Source organism: Salvelinus fontinalis, chromosome 6 (genome assembly GCF_029448725.1).
Source record: "Salvelinus fontinalis isolate EN_2023a chromosome 6, ASM2944872v1, whole genome shotgun sequence".
Taxonomy (NCBI): Eukaryota; Metazoa; Chordata; class Actinopteri; order Salmoniformes; family Salmonidae; genus Salvelinus; species Salvelinus fontinalis.
The window spans coordinates 906,789-929,406 of record NC_074670.1 but is presented as its reverse complement, the minus strand read 5'-3'; the positions used below and the strand labels follow the sequence as shown (position 1 = coordinate 929,406).

The 22,618-nt window shown below is 42.4% G+C and overlaps 1 protein-coding gene across 5 annotated transcripts in view; it reads left to right on the top strand.

Annotated features, from left to right (window-relative positions):
• The window catches only part of LOC129856839 (DEP domain-containing mTOR-interacting protein-like), a 108,164-nt gene that overhangs the window by 66,934 nt on the left and 18,612 nt on the right, over positions 1-22,618 (top strand). For all 5 annotated transcript variants that reach the window (XM_055924555.1, XM_055924554.1, XM_055924553.1 and 2 more), the window contains one exon: positions 18,160-18,230. In XM_055924555.1, coding sequence (XP_055780530.1) covers positions 18,160-18,230 — 71 coding nt within the window. The remainder of the gene's footprint in view (positions 1-18,159; positions 18,231-22,618) is intronic.

Sequence of the window (22,618 nt, the reverse complement as noted above, 5' to 3'; positions counted from 1 at the left end):
AGGTTCTTCGGGACATTGTGTTCTCCTATTTCTCTAAACGAGAGAGAAGGGTGTTGAAAGCGGCTGTTGAAAGTTGTGTGGGTGACAGGGTTTGAGGACAGGGGAACGTTGTGGGTGACAGGGTTTGAGGACAGGGTTTGAGGACAGGGTTTGAGGACAGGGTTTGAGGCCAGGGTTAGGTCAGGGGAAAGTTGATGGTGACAGGGTTTGAGGCCAGGGTTAGGTCAGGGGAACGTTGTGGCTGACAGGGTTTGAGGCCAGGGTTAGGTCAGGGGAACGTTGTGGCTGACAGGGTTTGAGGCCAGGGTTAGGTCAGGGGAACGTTGTGGCTGACAGGGTTTGAGGCCAGGGTTAGGTCAGGGGAACGTTGTGGCTGACAGGGTTTGAGGCCAGGGTTAGGTCAGGGGAACGTTGTGGCTGACAGGGTTTGAGGCCAGGGTTAGGTCAGGGGAACGTTGTGGCTGACAGGGTTTGAGGCCAGGGTTAGGTCAGGGGAACGTTGTGGGTGACAGGGTTTGAGGCCAGGGTTAGGTCAGGGGAACGTTGTGGGTGACAGGGTTTGAGGCCAGGGTTAGGTCAGGGGAACGTTGTGGGTGACAGGGTTTGAGGCCAGGGTTAGGTCAGGGGAATGTTGATGGGGACAGGGTTTGAGGCCAGGGTTAGGTCAGGGGAAAGTTGATGGTGACAGGGTTTGAGGCCAGGGTTAGGTCAGGGGAACGTTGGTGGGTGACAGGGTTTGAGGCCAGGGTTAGGTCAGGGGAATGTTGATGGGGACAGGGTTTGAGGCCAGGGTTAGGTCAGGGGAAAGTTGATGGTGACAGGGTTTGAGGCCAGGGTTAGGTCAGGGGAACGTTGTGGGTGACAGGGTTTGAGGTCAGGGGAAAGTTGATGGTGACAGGGTTTGAGGCCAGGGTTAGGTCAGGGGAACGTTGTGGGTGACGGGGTTTGAGGCCAGGGTTAGGTCAGGGGAACGTTGTGGGTGATGGGGTTTGAGGCCAGGGTTAGGTCAGGGGAACGTTGTGGGTGATGGGGTTTGAGGCCAGGGTTAGGTCAGGGGAACGTTGTGGGTGACAGGGTTTGAGGCCAGGGTTAGGTCAGGGGAACGTTATTTTTGTCTTTGAGCGTAAACGTTTCATCAGCTCGTGTGCGAGCGTGCCTGGATATTTCAGGTTAGCCACGGAGGAGTCCTGCTATGTCTTCCTGTTGAACTCTCCCCTGACCTACCGTCACCTAGAACATGAGAAATGAAAAGTGTGTGTCTACAGTATGAACCATATGACCCAATAAGGGTTGTTCTAGCAAGAGCTGGAACAGGGGGAGTAGCTGTTAGTTGGCAGTCATATACACATACACCATACACCATACACCACACACACACACACACACATACACACACACACACACACACACACACACACACACACACACACACACACACACACACACACACACACACACACACACACACACACACACACACACACACACACACACACACACACACACACACACACACACACACACACACACACACTCACTCACTGTGGGGCAGCTTGGGACTTACACTAGCAGGCCATACCACTGTGGGGCAGCTTGGGACTTACACTAGCAGGCCATACCACTGTGGGGCAGCTTGGGACTTACACTAGCAGGCCAGCCTGAGGTGCTGCACTCCCCACTGAGACAGAGGGGGACTGTTTATACCGTCGCACGTCCCCGGGACAGAGGGGGACTGTTTATACCGTCGCACGTCCCCGGGACAGAGGGGGACTGTTTATACCGTCGCACGTCCCCGGGACAGAGGGGGACTGTTTATACCGTCGCACGTCCCCGGGACAGAGGGGGACTGTTTATACCGTCGCACGTCCCCGGGACAGAGGGGGACTGTTTATACCGTCGCACGTCCCCGGGACAGAGGGGGACTGTTTATACCGTCGCACGTCCCCGGGACAGAGGGGGACTGTTTATACCGTCGCACGTCCCCGGGACAGAGGGGGACTGTTTATACCGTCGCACGTCCCCGGGACAGAGGGGGACTGTTTATACCGTCGCACGTCCCCGGGACAGAGGGGGACTGTTTATACCGTCGCACGTCCCCGGGACAGAGGGGGACTGTTTATACCGTCGCACGTCCCCGGGACAGAGGGGGACTGTTTATACCGTCGCACGTCCCCGGGACAGAGGGGGACTGTTTATACCGTCGCACGTCCCCGGGACAGAGGGGGACTGTTTATACCGTCGCACGTCCCCGGGACAGAGGGGGACTGTTTATACCGTGACACGTCCCCGGGACAGAGGGGGACTGTTTATACCGTCGCACGTCACCGGGACAGAGGGGGACTGTTTATACCGTCGCACGTCCCCGGGACAGAGGGGGACTGTTTATACCGTCGCACGTCCCCGGGACAGAGGGGGACTGTTTATACCGTCGCACGTCCCCGGGACAGAGGGGGACTGTTTATACCGTCGCACGTCCCCGGGACAGAGGGGGACTGTTTATACCGTTGCACGTCCCCGGGACAGAGGGGGACTGTTTATACCGTTGCACGTCCCCGGGACAGAGGGGGACTGTTTATACCGTCGCACGTCCCCGGGACAGAGGGGGACTGTTTATACCGTCGCACGTCCCCGGGACAGAGGGGGACTGTTTATACCGTCGCACGTCCCCGGGACAGAGGGGGACTGTTTATACCGTCGCACGTCCCCGGGACAGAGGGGGACTGTTTATACCGTCGCACGTCCCCGGGACAGAGGGGGACTGTTTATACCGTCGCACGTCCCCGGGACAGAGGGGGACTGTTTATACCGTCACACGTCCCCGGGACAGAGGGGGACTGTTTATACCGTCACACGTCCCCGGGACAGAGGGGGACTGTTTATACCGTCACACGTCCCCGGGACAGAGGGGGACTGTTTATACCGTCACACGTCACCGGGACAGAGGGGACCTGTTTATACCGTCACACGTCACCGGGACAGAGGGGGACTGTTTATACCGTCACACGTCACCGGGACAGAGGGGGACTGTTTATACCGTCACACGTTATACCGTCACACGCATTGCAACGGAGCGGGGGTCTCTGCCGCAACGGAGCGGGGGTCTCTGCCGCAACGGAGCGGGGGTCTCTGCCGCAACGGAGCGGGTTGTCTCTGCCGCAACGGAGCGGGGGTCTCTGCCGCAACGGAGCGGGGGTCTCTGCCGCAACGGAGCGGGTTGTCTCTGCCGCAACGGAGCGGGGGTCTCTGCCGTGGCCGAGACGGAGCGGGGGTCTCTGCCGTGGTCAGAACGGGTTGTAACAGCTGGAATAAAAAGACCTTGTCACTGCCTTACACCGGGACACAGGCTTTGACCCAGAACAATACACTGATTATTCACATACTGTTCATTCACAACATGGACGTTTTTATCATATCTGATAGATTACTCTTTTACAACCAACTGGCACATGGAGGTTGGCATGTATATTTAGACGAGCTACTAAAAGCTTACTAAAGTGATAAACTAAAGCAGATGTGATTTAGTTTAACTCAGATCCTCTCAACTCCTCCTCAGCCTTTTTGGTCAATTACTAACTTTTCACAATTCAGAGGAAAAGGTTTAGTCCTGTGTTCTCTCTGTCCATTTAAAGGTTTAGTCCTGTGGTCTCTCTGTCCAGTTAAAGGTTTAGGCCTGTGGTCTCTCTCTGTCCATTTAAAGGTTTAGGCCTGTGTTCTCTCTGTCCATTTAAAGGTTTAGTCCTGTGGTCTCTCTGTCCAGTTAAAGGTTTAGGCCTGTGGTCTCTCTGTCCATTTAAAGGTTTAGGCCTGTGGTCTCTCTGTCCATTTAAAGGTGTAGGCCTGTGTTCTCTCTCTGTCCAGTTAAAGGTTTAGGCCTGTGGTCTCTGTCCATTTAAAGGTTTAGGCCTGTGGTCTCTGTCCAGTTAAAGGTTTAGGCCTGTGGTCTCTCTCTGTCCATTTAAAGGTTTAGGCCTGTGTTCTCTCTCTGTCCATTTAAAGGTTTAGGCCTGTGGTCTCTCTCTGTCCATTTAAAGGTTTAGGCCTGTGGTCTCTCTGTCCAGTTAAAGGTTTAGGCCTGTGGTCTCTCTGTCCATTTAAAGGTTTAGGCCTGTGGTCTCTCTCTGTCCATTTAAAGGTTTAGGCCTGTGGTCTCTCTGTCCATTTAAAGGTTTAGGCCTGTGTTCTCTCTCTGTCCATTTAAAGGTTTAGTCCTGTGGTCTCTCTGTCCATTTAAAGGTTTAGGCCTGTGGTCTCTCTGTCCAGTTAAAGGTTTAGTCCTGTGGTCTCTCTCTGTCCATTTAAAGGTTTAGGCCTGTGGTCTCTCTCTGTCCATTTAAAGGTGTAGGCCTGTGTTCTCTCTCTGTCCATTTAAAGGTTTAGGCCTGTGGTCTCTCTCTGTCCAGTTAAAGGTTTAGGCCTGTGGTCTCTCTCTGTCCATTTAAAGGTTTAGGCCTGTGGTCTCTCTCTGTCCATTTAAAGGAGATTTAAACACTCAGCAGCCATATGGAGGAGAGGAGCTGGAAGGCCAGAGAGAGGCTATATACAATTGTTCTGGAATACACAGGAAGTCTTTGAATCAGATTCTTGGAAAAGATTGGAAGTGTTTTTCTCAGTAAGTCCCAAACACTGGGAGGTGAGGGTGAGAAATGCAGGCAGCTGCTCTCAGCTTCCTGCCCCTTCCTGCTATTTTTCCTCTATAGCTATCGATGAGCCTTGGTGATTTAAATAGGCGTTGAGGAAATGTATGGGATTAAAGTGTGATTGACAACACTTGACAAAACAAACTTACTTTTTGGGGGGGAAAATGTACTCACTGTGATATGTGGTTGTCTCACCCAGCTATTACTGTGATATGTGGTTGTCTCACCCAGCTATTACTGTGATATGTGGTTGTCTCACCCAGCTATTACTGTGATATGTGGTTGTCTCACCCAGCTATTACTGTGATATGTGGTTGTCTCACCCAGCTATTACTGTGATATGTGGTTGTCTCACCCAGCTATTACTGTGATATGTGGTTGTCTCACCCAGCTATTACTGTGATATGTGGTTGTCTCACCCAGCTATTACTGTGATATGTGGTTGTCTCACCCAGCTATTACTGTGATATGTGGTTGTCTCACCCAGCTATTACTGTGATATGTGGTTGTCTCACCCAACTATTACTGTGATATGTGGTTGTCTCACCCAGCTATTACTGTGATATGTGGTTGTCTCACCCAGCTATTACTGTGATATGTGGTTGTCTCACCCAACTATTACTGTGATATGTGGTTGTCTCACCCAGCTATTACTGTGATATGTGGTTGTCTCACCCAACTATTACTGTGATATGTGCTTGTCTCACCCAGCTATTACTGTGATATGTGGTTGTCTCACCCAGCTATCTGTAGATGACTGCACTAACAGGAAGTCGATCTGGATAGGAGTGTCTGCTAAATGACTCAATGTCATGTAAATGAGTGTTGAGAGGGACGCCGTCTGTTTGGCGAGAGGGACGCCGTCTGTTTGGCTAGAGGGACGCCGTCTGTTTGGCGAGAGGGATCACGTAACGTCTGTTTGGCGAGAGGGATCACGTAACGTCTGTTTGGCGAGAGGGATCACGTCACGTCTGTTTGGCGAGAGGGATCACGTCACGTCTGTTTGGCGAGAGGGATCACGTCACGTCTGTTTGGCGAGAGGGATCACGTCACGTCTGTTTGGCGAGAGGGATCACGTCACGTCTGTTTGGCGAGAGGGATCACGTCACGTCTGTTTGGCGAGAGGGATCACGTCACGTCTGTTTGGCGAGAGGGATCACGTCACGTCTGTTTGGCGAGAGGGATCACGTCACGTCTGTTTGGCGAGAGGGATCACGTCACGTCTGTTTGGCGAGAGGCTTAAGCCTGTAGATTCCATTAGTGGTCCCAGATCACTCATCAGGGCCTCATTGACTTGAGTAGGGAGGCTGTTCTTGTAATTCTATTTCTATGGCTGCGGACTCCCTGAACACAGCTCTATTCTTCCTGTATTCCAGCTGTGGGGTGGACGAGAATCTAGGTCACTGCAGTGTCCAGAGGTTGCCTGAGGTCAACGTTAGTGAGTCACTCTCTAGGAAGAGAGGAACCCTTTCATACTGACTCAGTGCTGCTACCACCAAAACAAGGAATTGTGGGTGGGCAAGAGAACCGGTTTGAGTTTGAAGGACGTTGGTTATAAGCGTTGATAGAGTTCGTCTATACTGAGTGTACAGTAGCTACCTACACTGCATTCAGGAAGTATTAAGACCCCTAAACTTTCTCCACATTTTGTTACGTTACAGCCTTATTCTAAAATGGATTACATCGTTTTTGTTCCTCATCGATCTACATACATACCCCTTAATGACATTTTTACAAATGTATTAAAAATAACAGAAATAGCTTATTTACATAAGTATTCAGACCCTTTGCTATGAGACTCAGTTGATCTCAGGTGCATCCTGTTTCCATTGATCCTCCTTGAGATGTTTCTACAACTTGATTAGAGTCCACCTGTGGTAAATTCATTGATTGGACATGATTTGGAAAGGCAAACACCTCTCTATATAAGGTCCCACAGTTGACAGTGCATGTCAGAGCAAAAACCAAGCCATGAGGTCGAAGGATTGGGAGTTGGGAGAACCTTTCAGAAGGACAACCATCTCTGCAGCACTCCACCAATCAGGCCTTTATGGTCGAGTGGCCAGATGGAAGCCCAAGACAGCCCGCTTGCAGTTAATCTGGTCTGATGAAACTAAGATTGAACTCCTTGGCCTGAATGCAAAGTGTCACATCTGGAGGAAACCTGGAACCATCCCTACGGTGAAGCATGGTGGTGGCAGCTTCCCTACGGTGAAGCATGGTGGTGGCAGCATCATGCTGTGGGGATGTTTTTCAGCGGCAGGGACTTGGAGACTAGTCAGGATCGGGGGAAAGATGAACGGCGCAAAGTACAGAGAGATCCTTGATGAAAACCTGCTCCAGAGTGCTCAAGAGCTCAGACTGGGGCGAAGGTTCACCGTCCAACAGGACAACAACCGTAAGCACACAGCCAAGACAACGCAGGAGTGGATTTGGGACAAGTCTCTGAATGTCCTCGAGTGGCCCAGCCAGAGCCCGGACTTGAACCTGATCGAACATCTCTGGAGAGACCTGAAAATAGGGAGAAACTCCCCAAATACAGGTGTGCCAAGCTTGTAGCGTCATACCCAAGAAGACTCGAGGCTGTAATACTTATGGAAATGTGATATTTTATTTGTAATACATTTGCAAAAATGTCTAAACCTATTTTTGAATTGTCGTTATGGGGTATTGTGATGTCATTATGGGGTATTGTGTGTAGATTGAGGGGAAAAACAATTTAGAATAAGGCTGTAACGTAACAAAATATGGAAAAAGTGAAGGGGTCTGAATACTTTCCAAATGCACTGTATGTTCATATCCTCAACAGTACTATACTGAGTATACAGTAGTTACCTGTATTCATCTCAACAGTACTATACTGAGTATACAGTAGTTACCTGTATTCATCTCAACAGTACTATACTGAGTATACAGTAGTTACCTGTATTCATCTCAACAGTACTATACTGAGTATACAGTAGTTACCTGTATTCATCTCAACAGTATTATACTGAGTATACAGTAGTTACCTGTATTCATCTCAACAGTACTATACTGAGTATACAGTAGTTACCTGTATTCATCTCAACAGTACTATACTGAGTATACAGTAGTTACCTGTATTCATCTCAACAGTACTATACTGAGTATACAGTAGTTACCTGTAATCATCTCCTCAACAGTACTATACTGAGTATACAGTAGTTACCTGTATTCATCTCAACAGTACTATACTGAGTATACAGTAGTTACCTGTATTCATCTCAACAGTACTATACTGAGTATACAGTAGTTACCTGTATTCATCTCAACAGTACTATACTGAGTATACAGTAGTTACCTGTAATCATCTCCTCAACAGTACTATACTGAGTATACAGTAGTTACCTGTATTCATCTCAACAGTACTATACTGAGTATACAGTAGTTACCTGTATTCATCTCAACAGTACTATACTGAGTATACAGTAGTTACCTGTATTCATCTCAACAGTACTATACTGAGTATACAGTAGTTACCTGTATTCATCTCAACAGTATTATACTGAGTATACAGTAGTTACCTGTATTCATCTCAACAGTACTATACTGAGTATACAGTAGTTACCTGTATTCATCTCAACAGTACTATACTGAGTATACAGTAGGTACCTGTATTCATCTCAACAGTACTATACTGAGTATACAGTAGTTACCTGTATTCATCTCAACAGTACTATACTGAGTATACAGTAGTTACCTGTATTCATCTCAACAGTACTATACTGAGTATACAGTAGTTACCTGTATTCATCTCAACAGTACTATACTGAGTATACAGTAGTTACCTGTATTCATCTCAACAGTACTATACTGAGTATACAGTAGTTACCTGTATTCATCTCAACAGTACTATACTGAGTATACAGTAGTTACCTGTAATCATCTCCTCAACAGTACTATACTGAGTATACAGTAGTTACCTGTATTCATCTCAACAGTACTATACTGAGTATACAGTAGTTACCTGTATTCATCTCAACAGTACTATACTGAGTATACAGTAGTTACCTGTATTCATCTCAACAGTACTATACTGAGTGTACAGTAGTTACCTGTATTCATCTCAACAGTACTATACTGAGTATACAGTAGTTACCTGTATTCATCTCAACAGTATTATACTGAGTATACAGTAGTTACCTGTATTCATCTCAACAGTACTATACTGAGTATACAGTAGTTACCTGTATTCATCTCAACAGTACTATACTGAGTATACAGTAGTTACCTGTATTCATCTCAACAGTACTATACTGAGTATACAGTAGTTACCTGTATTCATCTCAACAGTACTATACTGAGTATACAGTAGTTACCTGTATTCATCTCAACAGTACTATACTGAGTATACAGTAGTTACCTGTATTCATCTCAACAGTACTATACTGAGTATACAGTAGTTACCTGTATTCATCTCAACAGTACTATACTGAGTATACAGTAGTTACCTGTATTCATCTCAACAGTACTATACTGAGTATACAGTAGTTACCTGTAATCATCTCCTCAACAGTACTATACTGAGTATACAGTAGTTACCTGTATTCATCTCAACAGTACTATACTGAGTATACAGTAGTTACCTGTATTCATCTCAACAGTACTATACTGAGTATACAGTAGTTACCTGTATTCATCTCAACAGTACTATACTGAGTGTACAGTAGTTACCTGTATTCATCTCAACAGTACTATACTGAGTATACAGTAATTACCTGTATTCATCTCAACAGTACTATACTGAGTGTACAGTAGTTACCTGTATTCATCTCCTCAACAGTACTATACTGAGTATACAGTAATTACCTGTATTCATCTCAACAGTACTATACTGAGTGTACAGTAGTTACCTGTATTCATCTCCTCAACAGTACTATACTGAGTATACAGTAATTACCTGTATTCATCTCAACAGTACTATACTGAGTATACAGTAGTTACCTGTATTCATCTCAACAGTACTGTACTGAGTGTACAGTAGTTACCTGTATTCATCTCCTCAACAGTACTATACTGAGTATACAGTAATTACCTGTATTCATCTCAACAGTACTATACTGAGTATACAGTAGTTACCTGTATTCATCTCAACAGTACTATACTGAGTGTACAGTAGTTACCTGTATTCATCTCAACAGTACTATACTGAGTGTACAGTAGTTACCTGTATTCATCTCAACAGTACTATACTGAGTGTACAGTAGTTACCTGTATTCATCTCCTCAACAGTACTATACTGAGTATACAGTAGTTACCTGTATTCATCTCAACAGTACTATACTGAGTATACAGTAGTTACCTGTATTCATCTCCTCAACAGTACTATACTGAGTATACAGTAGTTACCTGTATTCATCTCCTCAACAGTACTATACTGAGTGTACAGTAGTTACCTGTATTCATCTCAACAGTACTATACTGAGTGTACAGTAGTTACCTGTATTCATCAACAGTACTATACTGAGTATACAGTAGTTACCTGTATTCATCTCCTCAACAGTACTATACTGAGTATACAGTAGTTACCTGTATTCATCTCAACAGTACTATACTGAGTATACAGTAGTTACCTGTATTCATCTCAACAGTACTATACTGAGTATACAGTAGTTACCTGTATTCATCTCCTCAACAGTACTATACTGAGTATACAGTAGTTACCTGTATTCATCTCAACAGTACTATACTGAGTATACAGTAGTTACCTGTATTCATCTCATCAGTACTATACTGAGTATACAGTAATTACCTGTATTCATCTCAACAGTACTATACTGAGTATACAGTAGTTACCTGTATTCATCTCAACAGTACTGTACTGAGTATACAGTAGTTACCTGTATTCATCTCAACAGTACTATACTGAGTATACAGTAGTTACCTGTATTCATCTCCTCAACAGTACTATACTGAGTATACAGTAGTTACCTGTATTCATCTCAACAGTACTATACTGAGTATACAGTAGTTACCTGTATTCATCTCCTCAACAGTACTATACTGAGTGTACAGTAGTTACCTGTATTCATCTCAACAGTACTATACTGAGTATACAGTAGTTACCTGTATTCATCTCAACAGTACTATACTGAGTATACAGTAGTTACCTGTATTCAGCTCCTCAACAGTACTATACTGAGTGTACAGTAGTTACCTGTATTCATCTCAACAGTACTATACTGAGTATACAGTAATTACCTGTATTCATCTCAACAGTACTATACTGAGTGTACAGTAGTTACCTGTATTCATCTCCTCAACAGTACTATACTGAGTATACAGTAATTACCTGTATTCATCTCAACAGTACTATACTGAGTGTACAGTAGTTACCTGTATTCATCTCCTCAACAGTACTATACTGAGTATACAGTAATTACCTGTATTCATCTCAACAGTACTATACTGAGTATACAGTAGTTACCTGTATTCATCTCAACAGTACTGTACTGAGTGTACAGTAGTTACCTGTATTCATCTCCTCAACAGTACTATACTGAGTATACAGTAATTACCTGTATTCATCTCAACAGTACTATACTGAGTATACAGTAGTTACCTGTATTCATCTCAACAGTACTATACTGAGTGTACAGTAGTTACCTGTATTCATCTCAACAGTACTATACTGAGTGTACAGTAGTTACCTGTATTCATCTCAACAGTACTATACTGAGTGTACAGTAGTTACCTGTATTCATCTCCTCAACAGTACTATACTGAGTATACAGTAGTTACCTGTATTCATCTCAACAGTACTATACTGAGTATACAGTAGTTACCTGTATTCATCTCCTCAACAGTACTATACTGAGTATACAGTAGTTACCTGTATTCATCTCCTCAACAGTACTATACTGAGTGTACAGTAGTTACCTGTATTCATCTCAACAGTACTATACTGAGTGTACAGTAGTTACCTGTATTCATCTCAACAGTACTATACTGAGTATACAGTAGTTACCTGTATTCATCTCCTCAACAGTACTATACTGAGTATACAGTAGTTACCTGTATTCATCTCAACAGTACTATACTGAGTATACAGTAGTTACCTGTATTCATCTCAACAGTACTATACTGAGTATACAGTAGTTACCTGTATTCATCTCCTCAACAGTACTATACTGAGTATACAGTAGTTACCTGTATTCATCTCAACAGTACTATACTGAGTGTACAGTAGTTACCTGTATTCATCTCAACAGTACTATACTGAGTGTACAGTAGTTACCTGTATTCATCTCAACAGTACTATACTGAGTATACAGTAGTTACCTGTATTCATCTCCTCAACAGTACTATACTGAGTATACAGTAGTTACCTGTATTCATCTCCTCAACAGTACTATACTGAGTATACAGTAGTTACCTGTATTCATCTCCTCAACAGTACTATACTGAGTATACAGTAATTACCTGTATTCATCTCAACAGTACTGTACTGAGTATACAGTAATTACCTGTATTCATCTCAACAGTACTGTACTGAGTATACAGTAGTTACCTGTATTCATCTCAACAGTACTATACTGAGTATACAGTAGTTACCTGTATTCATCTCAACAGTACTATACTGAGTATACAGTAGTTACCTGTATTCATCTCCTCAACAGTACTATACTGAGTATACAGTAGTTACCTGTATTCATCTCCTCAACAGTACTATACTGAGTATACAGTAGTTACCTGTATTCATCTCAACAGTACTGTACTGAGTGTACAGTAGTTACCTGTATTCATCTCCTCAACAGTACTATACTGAGTATACAGTAATTACCTGTATTCATCTCAACAGTACTATACTGAGTATACAGTAGTTACCTGTATTCATCTCAACAGTACTATACTGAGTGTACAGTAGTTACCTGTATTCATCTCAACAGTACTATACTGAGTGTACAGTAGTTACCTGTATTCATCTCAACAGTACTATACTGAGTGTACAGTAGTTACCTGTATTCATCTTCTCAACAGTACTATACTGAGTATACAGTAGTTACCTGTATTCATCTCAACAGTACTATACTGAGTATACAGTAGTTACCTGTATCCATCTCCTCAACAGTACTATACTGAGTATACAGTAGTTACCTGTATTCATCTCCTCAACAGTACTATACTGAGTGTACAGTAGTTACCTGTATTCATCTCAACAGTACTATACTGAGTGTACAGTAGTTACCTGTATTCATCTCAACAGTACTATACTGAGTATACAGTAGTTACCTGTATTCATCTCCTCAACAGTACTATACTGAGTATACAGTAGTTACCTGTATTCATCTCAACAGTACTATACTGAGTATACAGTAGTTACCTGTATTCATCTCAACAGTACTATACTGAGTATACAGTAGTTACCTGTATTCATCTCCTCAACAGTACTATACTGAGTGTACAGTAGTTACCTGTATTCATCTCAACAGTACTATACTGAGTGTACAGTAGTTACCTGTATTCATCTCAACAGTACTATACTGAGTATACAGTAGTTACCTGTATTCATCTCCTCAACAGTACTATACTGAGTATACAGTAATTACCTGTATTCATCTCAACAGTACTATACTGAGTATACAGTAGTTACCTGTATTCATCTCAACAGTACTATACTGAGTATACAGTAATTACCTGTATTCATCTCAACAGTACTATACTGAGTATACAGTAGTTACCTGTATTCATCTCAACAGTACTGTACTGAGTATACAGTAGTTACCTGTATTCATCTCAACAGTACTGTACTGAGTATACAGTAGTTACCTGTATTCATCTCCTCAACAGTACTATACTGAGTATACAGTAGTTACCTGTATTCATCTCAACAGTACTATACTGAGTATACAGTAGTTACCTGTATTCATCTCCTCAACAGTACTATACTGAGTGTACAGTAGTTACCTGTATTCATCTCAACAGTACTATACTGAGTATACAGTAGTTACCTGTATTCATCTCAACAGTACTATACTGAGTATACAGTAGTTACCTGTATTCATCTCAACAGTACTATACTGAGTATACAGTAGTTACCTGTATTCATCTCAACAGTACTATACTGAGTATACAGTAGTTACCTGTATTCATCTCAACAGTACTATACTGAGTATACAGTAGTTACCTGTATTCATCTCCTCAACAGTACTATACTGAGTGTACAGTAGTTACCTGTATTCATCTCAACAGTACTATACTGAGTATACAGTAATTACCTGTATTCATCTCAACAGTACTATACTGAGTATACAGTAGTTATCTGTATTCATCTCAACAGTACTATACTGAGTGTACAGTAGTTACCTGTATTCATCTCAACAGTACTATACTGAGTATACAGTAGTTACCTGTATTCATCTCCTCAACAGTACTATACTGAGTATACAGTAGTTACCTGTATTCATCTCAACAGTACTATACTGAGTATACAGTAGTTACCTGTATTCATCTCAACAGTACTATACTGAGTGTACAGTAGTTACCTGTATTCATCTCAACAGTACTATACTGAGTATACAGTAGTTACCTGTATTCATCTCAACAGTACTATACTGAGTGTACAGTAGTTACCTGTATTCATCTCAACAGTACTATACTGAGTATACAGTAGTTACCTGTATTCATCTCATCAACAGTACTATACTGAGTGTACAGTAGTTACCTGTATTCATCTCAACAGTACTATACTGAGTATACAGTAATTACCTGTATTCATCTCAACAGTACTATACTGAGTGTACAGTAGTTACCTGTATTCATCTCCTCAACAGTACTATACTGAGTATACAGTAATTACCTGTATTCATCTCAACAGTACTATACTGAGTATACAGTAGTTACCTGTATTCATCTCAACAGTACTGTACTGAGTGTACAGTAGTTACCTGTATTCATCTCCTCAACAGTACTATACTGAGTATACAGTAATTACCTGTATTCATCTCAACAGTACTATACTGAGTATACAGTAGTTACCTGTATTCATCTCAACAGTACTATACTGAGTGTACAGTAGTTACCTGTATTCATCTCAACAGTACTATACTGAGTATACAGTAGTTACCTGTATTCATCTCCTCAACAGTACTATACTGAGTATACAGTAGTTACCTGTATTCATCTCAACAGTACTATACTGAGTGTACAGTAGTTACCTGTATTCATCTCAACAGTACTATACTGAGTATACAGTAGTTACCTGTATTCATCTCAACAGTACTATACTGAGTGTACAGTAGTTACCTGTATTCATCTCAACAGTACTATACTGAGTGTACAGTAGTTACCTGTATTCATCTCAACAGTACTATACTGAGTGTACAGTAGTTACCTGTATTCATCTCCTCAACAGTACTATACTGAGTATACAGTAGTTACCTGTATTCATCTCCTCAACAGTACTATACTGAGTATACAGTAGTTACCTGTATTCATCTCCTCAACAGTACTATACTGAGTATACAGTAGTTACCTGTATTCATCTCCTCAACAGTACTATACTGAGTGTACAGTAGTTACCTGTATTCATCTCAACAGTACTATACTGAGTGTACAGTAGTTACCTGTATTCATCTCAACAGTACTATACTGAGTATACAGTAGTTACCTGTATTCATCTCCTCAACAGTACTATACTGAGTATACAGTAGTTACCTGTATTCATCTCCTCAACAGTACTATACTGAGTATACAGTAGTTACCTGTATTCATCTCAACAGTACTATACTGAGTATACAGTAATTACCTGTATTCATCTCAACAGTACTATACTGAGTATACAGTAGTTACCTGTATTCATCTCAACAGTACTGTACTGAGTATACAGTAGTTACCTGTATTCATCTCAACAGTACTATACTGAGTATACAGTAGTTACCTGTATTCATCTCCTCAACAGTACTATACTGAGTATACAGTAGTTACCTGTATTCATCTCCTCAACAGTACTATACTGAGTATACAGTAGTTACCTGTATTCATCTCCTCAACAGTACTATACTGAGTATACAGTAGTTACCTGTATTCATCTCCTCAACAGTACTATACTGAGTGTACAGTAGTTACCTGTATTCATCTCAACAGTACTATACTGAGTATACAGTAGTTACCTGTATTCATCTCAACAGTACTATACTGAGTATACAGTAGTTACCTGTATTCATCTCAACAGTACTATACTGAGTATACAGTAGTTACCTGTATTCATCTCAACAGTACTATACTGAGTGTACAGTAGTTACCTGTATTCATCTCAACAGTACTATACTGAGTATACAGTAGTTACCTGTATTCATCTCCTCAACAGTACTATACTGAGTGTACAGTAGTTACCTGTATTCATCTCAACAGTACTATACTGAGTGTACAGTAGTTACCTGTATTCATCTCAACAGTACTATACTGAGTATACAGTAGTTACCTGTATTCATCTCAACAGTACTATACTGAGTGTACAGTAGTTACCTGTATTCATCTCAACAGTACTATACTGAGTATACAGTAGTTACCTGTATTCATCTCCTCAACAGTACTATACTGAGTATACAGTAGTTACCTGTATTCATCTCAACAGTACTATACTGAGTGTACAGTAGTTACCTGTATTCATCTCAACAGTACTATACTGAGTACACAGTAGTTACCTGTATTCATCTCAACAGTACTATACTGAGTATACAGTAGTTACCTGTATTCATCTCAACAGTACTATACTGAGTATACAGTAGTTACCTGTATTCATCTCAACAGTACTATACTGAGTATACAGTAGTTACCTGTATTCATCTCAACAGTACTATACTGAGTATACAGTAGTTACCTGTATTCATCTCAACAGTACTATACTGAGTATACAGTAGTTACCTGTATTCATCTCCTCAACAGTACTATACTGAGTATACAGTAGCTACCTGTAACATATTTCCTTCAGTTTAAATATAACGTGTTAGGATGCAGATCCATTGTTCTCTGTGGATGTTTCTCCTCCTGTCTGAGTTTATGGTCACACCACTATGAGCAGAGACAGACCCGGACGTACACACACACACACCACACACACACACACACCACACACTGAATGTCTTAAAACCAGCTCTAGGAAACAGGGAAATTGTTTCCATCGAGGCACGGTCATGTGACTGCGTGCTTTCCTCTGGTCCTTTAAACAACAGTAGCCATGTTGTCGTCCTCCTGCACACAGGACAACGTGATGAGACTATAGTTACTGCTGCAGGAGGAATGTTCAACAGTAGCCATGTTGTCGTCCTCCTGCACACAGGACAACATGGTGAGACTATAGTTACTGCTGCAGGAGGAATGTTCAACAGTAGCCATGTTGTCGTCCTCCTGCACACAGGACAACGTGATGAGACTATAGTTACTGCTGCAGGAGGAATGTTCAACAGTAGCCATGTTGTCGTCCTCCTGCACACAGGACAACGTGATGAGACTATAGTTACTGCTGCAGGAGGAATGTTCAACAGTAGCCATGTTGTCGTCCTCCTGCACACAGGACAACGTGATGAGACTATAGTTACTGCTGCAGGAGGAATGTTCAACAGTAGCCATGTTGTCGTCCTCCTGCACACAGGACCACGTGATGAGACTATAGTTACTGCTGCAGGAGGAATGTTCAACAGTAGCCATGTTGTCGTCCTCCTGCACACAGGACCACGTGATGAGACTATAGTTACTGCTGCAGGAGGAATGTTCAACAGTAGCCATGTTGTCGTCCTCCTGCACACAGGACAACATGATGAGACTATAGTTACTGCTGCAGGAGGAATGTTCAACAGTAGCCATGTTGTCGTCCTCCTGCACACAGGACCACGTGATGAGACTATAGTTACTGCTGCAGGAGGAATGTTCAACAGTAGCCATGTTGTCGTCCTCCTGCACACAGGACAACGTGATGAGACTATAGTTACTGCTGCAGGAGGAATGTTCAACAGTAGCCATGTTGTCGTCCTCCTGCACACAGGACCACGTGATGAGACTATAGTTACTGCTGCAGGAGGAATGTTCAACAGTAGCCATGTTGTCGTCCTCCTGCACACAGGACAACATGATGAGACTATAGTTACTGCTGCAGGAGGAATGTTCAACAGTAGCCATGTTGTCGTCCTCCTGCACACAGGACCACGTGATGAGACTATAGTTACTGCTGCAGGAGGAATGTTCAACAGTAGCCATGTTGTCGTCCTCCTGCACACAGGACAACATGATGAGACTATAGTTACTGCTGCAGGAGGAATGTTCAACAGTAGCCATGTTGTCCTCCTCCTGCACACAGGACAACATGATGAGACTATAGTTACTGCTGCAGGAGGAATGTTCAACAGTAGCCATGTTGTCGTCCTCCTGCACACAGGACCACGTGATGAGACTATAGTTACTGCTGCAGGAGGAATGTTCTGCAGCGGGTGTGTGTGTCTCATTACATTCATTATCCTCCCCAACTCGTGTGTGTGTCTGTACTTACAGTGTGTTTGCCTTTCAGTGTTGAAGAGGCAAGTGAGTCCTGAGGAGCTGCAGACCCCAGGAGGCCCTTACATAAAGAAGACATTCACAGTACGTCACACACACACACACACACACACACACACACACACACACACACACACACACACACACACACAGGAGGTAGGGAGGGTAATGAATGTAATGACACGCCCAAGCCATAGATGGTTCTCTCTTCTTCCGCATGGCAAGCGGGACCGGTGCATCAAATCTGACACCAGCAGGTTCCTGAACAGCTTCTATCCCCAAGCCATCAGACTGATACACAGCTTCTGTCCCCAAGCCATCAGACTGAAACACAGCTTCTATCCCCAAGCCATCAGACTGAAACACAGCTTCTGTCCCCAAGCCATCAGACAGATACACAGCTTCTATCCCCAAGCCATCAGACTGAAACACAGCTTCTATCCCCAAGCCATCAGACTGAAACACAGCTTCTGTCCCCAAGCCATCAGACAGATACACAGCTTCTATCCCCAAGCCATCAGACTGATACACAGCTTCTATCCCCAAGCCATCAGACTGATACACAGCTAACAGAATTGACTGTTAGAATTCCCATTACAGTGTTAATATGGTACTGAATTGACCCTGTATATAGTATGTTTACCCCTCTACATATCTACCTCCATCACTCCAGTGTCCCTGCACATTGTTAATATGGTACTGAACTGACCCTGTATATAGTATGTTTACCCCTCTACATATCTACCTCTATCACTCCAGTATCCCTGCACATTGTTAATATGGTACTGAACTGACCCTGTGTATAGTATGGTACTGAACTGACCCTGTATATAGTATGTTTACCCCTCTACATATCTACCTCTATCACTCCAGTATCCCTGCACATTGTTAATATGGTACTGAACTGACCCTGTGTATAGTATGGTACTGAACTGACCCTGTGTATAGTATGGTACTGAACTGACCCTGTGTATAGTATGGTACTGAACTGACCCTGTGTGTAGTATGTTTACCCCTCTACATATCTACCTCTATCACTCCAGTATCCCTGCACAGTGTTAATATGGTAATAAACTCACTCTGTATATAGTATGTTTACCCCTCTACATATCTACCTCTATCACTCCAGTATCCCTGCACAGTGTTAATATGGTACTGAACTGACCCTGTGTATAGTATGGTACTGAACTGACCCTGTGTATAGTATGGTACTGAACTGACCCTGTATATAGTATGTTTACCCCTCTACATATCTACCTCCATCACTCCAGTATCCCTGCACATTGTTAATATGGTACTGAACTGACCCTGTATATAGTATGTTTACCCCTCTACATATCTACCTCTATCACTCCAGTATCCCTGCACATTGTTAATATGGTACTGAACTGACCCTGTATATAGTATGTTTACCCCTCTACATATCTACCTCTATCACTACAGTATCCCTGCACAGTGTTAATATGGTACTGAATTGACCCTGTATATAGTATGTTTACCCCTCTACATATCTACCTCTATCACTCCAGTATCCCTGCACAGTGTTAATATGGTACTGAACTGACCCTGTATATAGTATGTTTACCCCTCTACATATCTACCTCTATCACTCCAGTATCCCTGCACAGTGTTAATATGGTACTGAACTGACCCTGTATATAGTATGTTTACCCCTCTACATATCTACCTCTATCACTCCAGTATCCCTGCACAGTGTTAATATGGTACTGAACTGACCCTGTATATAGTATGTTTACCCCTCTACATATCTACCTCTATCACTCCAGTATCCCTGCACATTGTTAATATGGTACTGAACTGACCCTGTATATAGTATGTTTACCCCTCTACATATCTACCTCCATCACTCCAGTGTCCCTGCACATTGTTAATATGGTACTGAACTGACCCTGTATATAGTATGTTTACCCCTCTACATATCTACCTCTATCACTCCAGTGTTAATATGGTACTGAACTGACCCTGTATATAGTATGTTTACCCCTCTACATATCTACCTCTATCACTCCAGTATCCCTGCACATTGTTAATATGGTACTGAACTGACCCTGTGTATAGTATGGTACTGAACTGACCCTGTATATAGTATGTTTACCCCTCTACATATCTACCTCTATCACTCCAGTGTCCCTGCACATTGTTAATATGGTACTGAACTGACCCTGTGTATAGTATGGTACTGAACTGACCCTGTATATAGTATGTTTACCCCTCTACATATCTACCTCTATCACTCCAGTATCCCTGCACATTGTTAATATGGTACTGAACTGACCCTGTGTATAGTATGGTACTGAACTGACCCTGTATATAGTATGTTTACCCCTCTACATATCTACCTCTATCACTCCAGTGTCCCTGCACATTGTTAATATGGTACTGAACTGACCCTGTATATAGTATGTTTACCCCTCTACATATCTACCTCTATCACTCCAGTATCCCTGCACATTGTTAATATGGTACTGAACTGACCCTGTATATAGTATGTTTACCCCTCTACATATCTACCTCTATCACTCCAGTATCCCTGCACAGTGTTAATATGGTACTGAACTGACCCTGTATATAGTATGTTTACCCCTCTACATATCTACCTCCATCACTCCAGTATCCCTGCACATTGTTAATATGGTACTGAACTGACCCTGTGTATAGTATGTTTACCCCTCTACATATCTACCTCTATCACTCCAGTATCCCTGCACAGTGTTAATATGGTACTGAACTGACCCTGTATATAGTATGTTTACCCCTCTACATATCTACCTCCATCACTCCATTGTCCCTGCACAGTGTTAATATGGTACTGAACTGACCCTGTATATAGTATGTTTACCCCTCTACATATCTACCTCTATCACTCCAGTATCCCTGCACAGTGTTAATATGGTAATAAACTGACTCTGTATATATATACAGTGCCTTCAGAAATAATTGCCTTATTCACATGTTGTTGTGTTTCAGCCTGAATTCAAAATAGATTAAATAGTGTTTTTCTCGCCCATCTACACACAATACCCCATCATGACAAAGCAAAAATATGTTTTTAGACATTTTTGCTAATTTATTGAAAATTAAATGCAACAATATCTAATTTACATAAAAATTCATTTTTGGCAGTGATTTACAGCTGTGAGTCTTTCTGGGTAAGTTTCTAAGAGCTTTCCACACCTGGATTGTACAATATTTACCCATTTCAGCTCTGTCAAGTTAGTTGTTGATCATTGCTAGACAGATATTTTCAAGTCTTGCCATAGATTTTCAAGCCAATTTAAGTCAAACTGTAACTAGGCCAGTCAGGAACATTCAATGTCGTCTTGGTAACCAACTCCAGTGTATATTTAGCCTTGTGTTTTAAGGTTATTGTCCTGCTGAAAGGTGAATTAATCTCACAGTGTCTGTTGGAAAGCAGACTGAACCAGGTTTTCCTCTAAGATTTTGCCTGTGCTTAGCTCTATACCGTTTATTTTTATCCTAAAAAAAAAAAAACTCCCTAGTCCTTGCCGATGACAAGCACACCCATAACATGATGCAGTCACCACCATGCTTGAAAATATGGAGGTTGGTGCTCAGTGACGTGTGGTGTTGGATTTGCCCCAAACATAATGCTTTGTATTCAGGACATACAGGACATTTTTCTTCTCTGGTTTTCCCTGACCTGTGGTTGAATCTGTTTTTGAAATTCACTGTTCAACTGAGGGACCTTACAGATAATTGTATGTGTGGGGTACAGAGATGAGGTAGTCATTCAAAACGCAGGCTAAACACTATTATTCCACACAGAGTGAGTCCATGCTACTTGTAAAGCACAGGTTTACTCCTGGATTTATTTAGACTTCCCATAACAAAGGGGTTGAATACTTATTGACGCCAGACATTCAGTTTTTCATTTTTTATTCATTTGTAAAAAAAAATATATATATATATATAAAAACATAATTCCACTTTGACATTATGGTGTGTAGGCCAGTGATGCCAAATCTCAATATAATTCATGTTTAATCCAGGCTGTAACACAACTAAACGCTGAATAATTCAAGCGGGGTGGAGACTTTCTGAAGTCGGTGTAGGTACTTTCTCCTGCTCTTCTTACTTGTAGATCTCCAGTGTTTTTGTTCCACCTTGGTATTTAAGTACTACATTGATATTGATTACTGCATTGTTGGGTTTAGAGTTGGCAGGAAAGGCATTTCCCTGTCGATGTGCACGTGACATTGAAACTTGAAACACACACACACACACACACACTCCGTCCCCTCGCCCTTCTACCGCTGTTCACATGCTTTGGTTGACACAGAGCTTTAACACTGACTACGGTCGCAAAGTTACCGGTAATTTACCAAAGTTACCGGAATCTTCGGCAGTCTATGGTAATCGCTGGCAATCTATTGTAATATATGGTCATTTTATACTTTAACTTTAAAAAGTGTATTCATATATAGTATTAA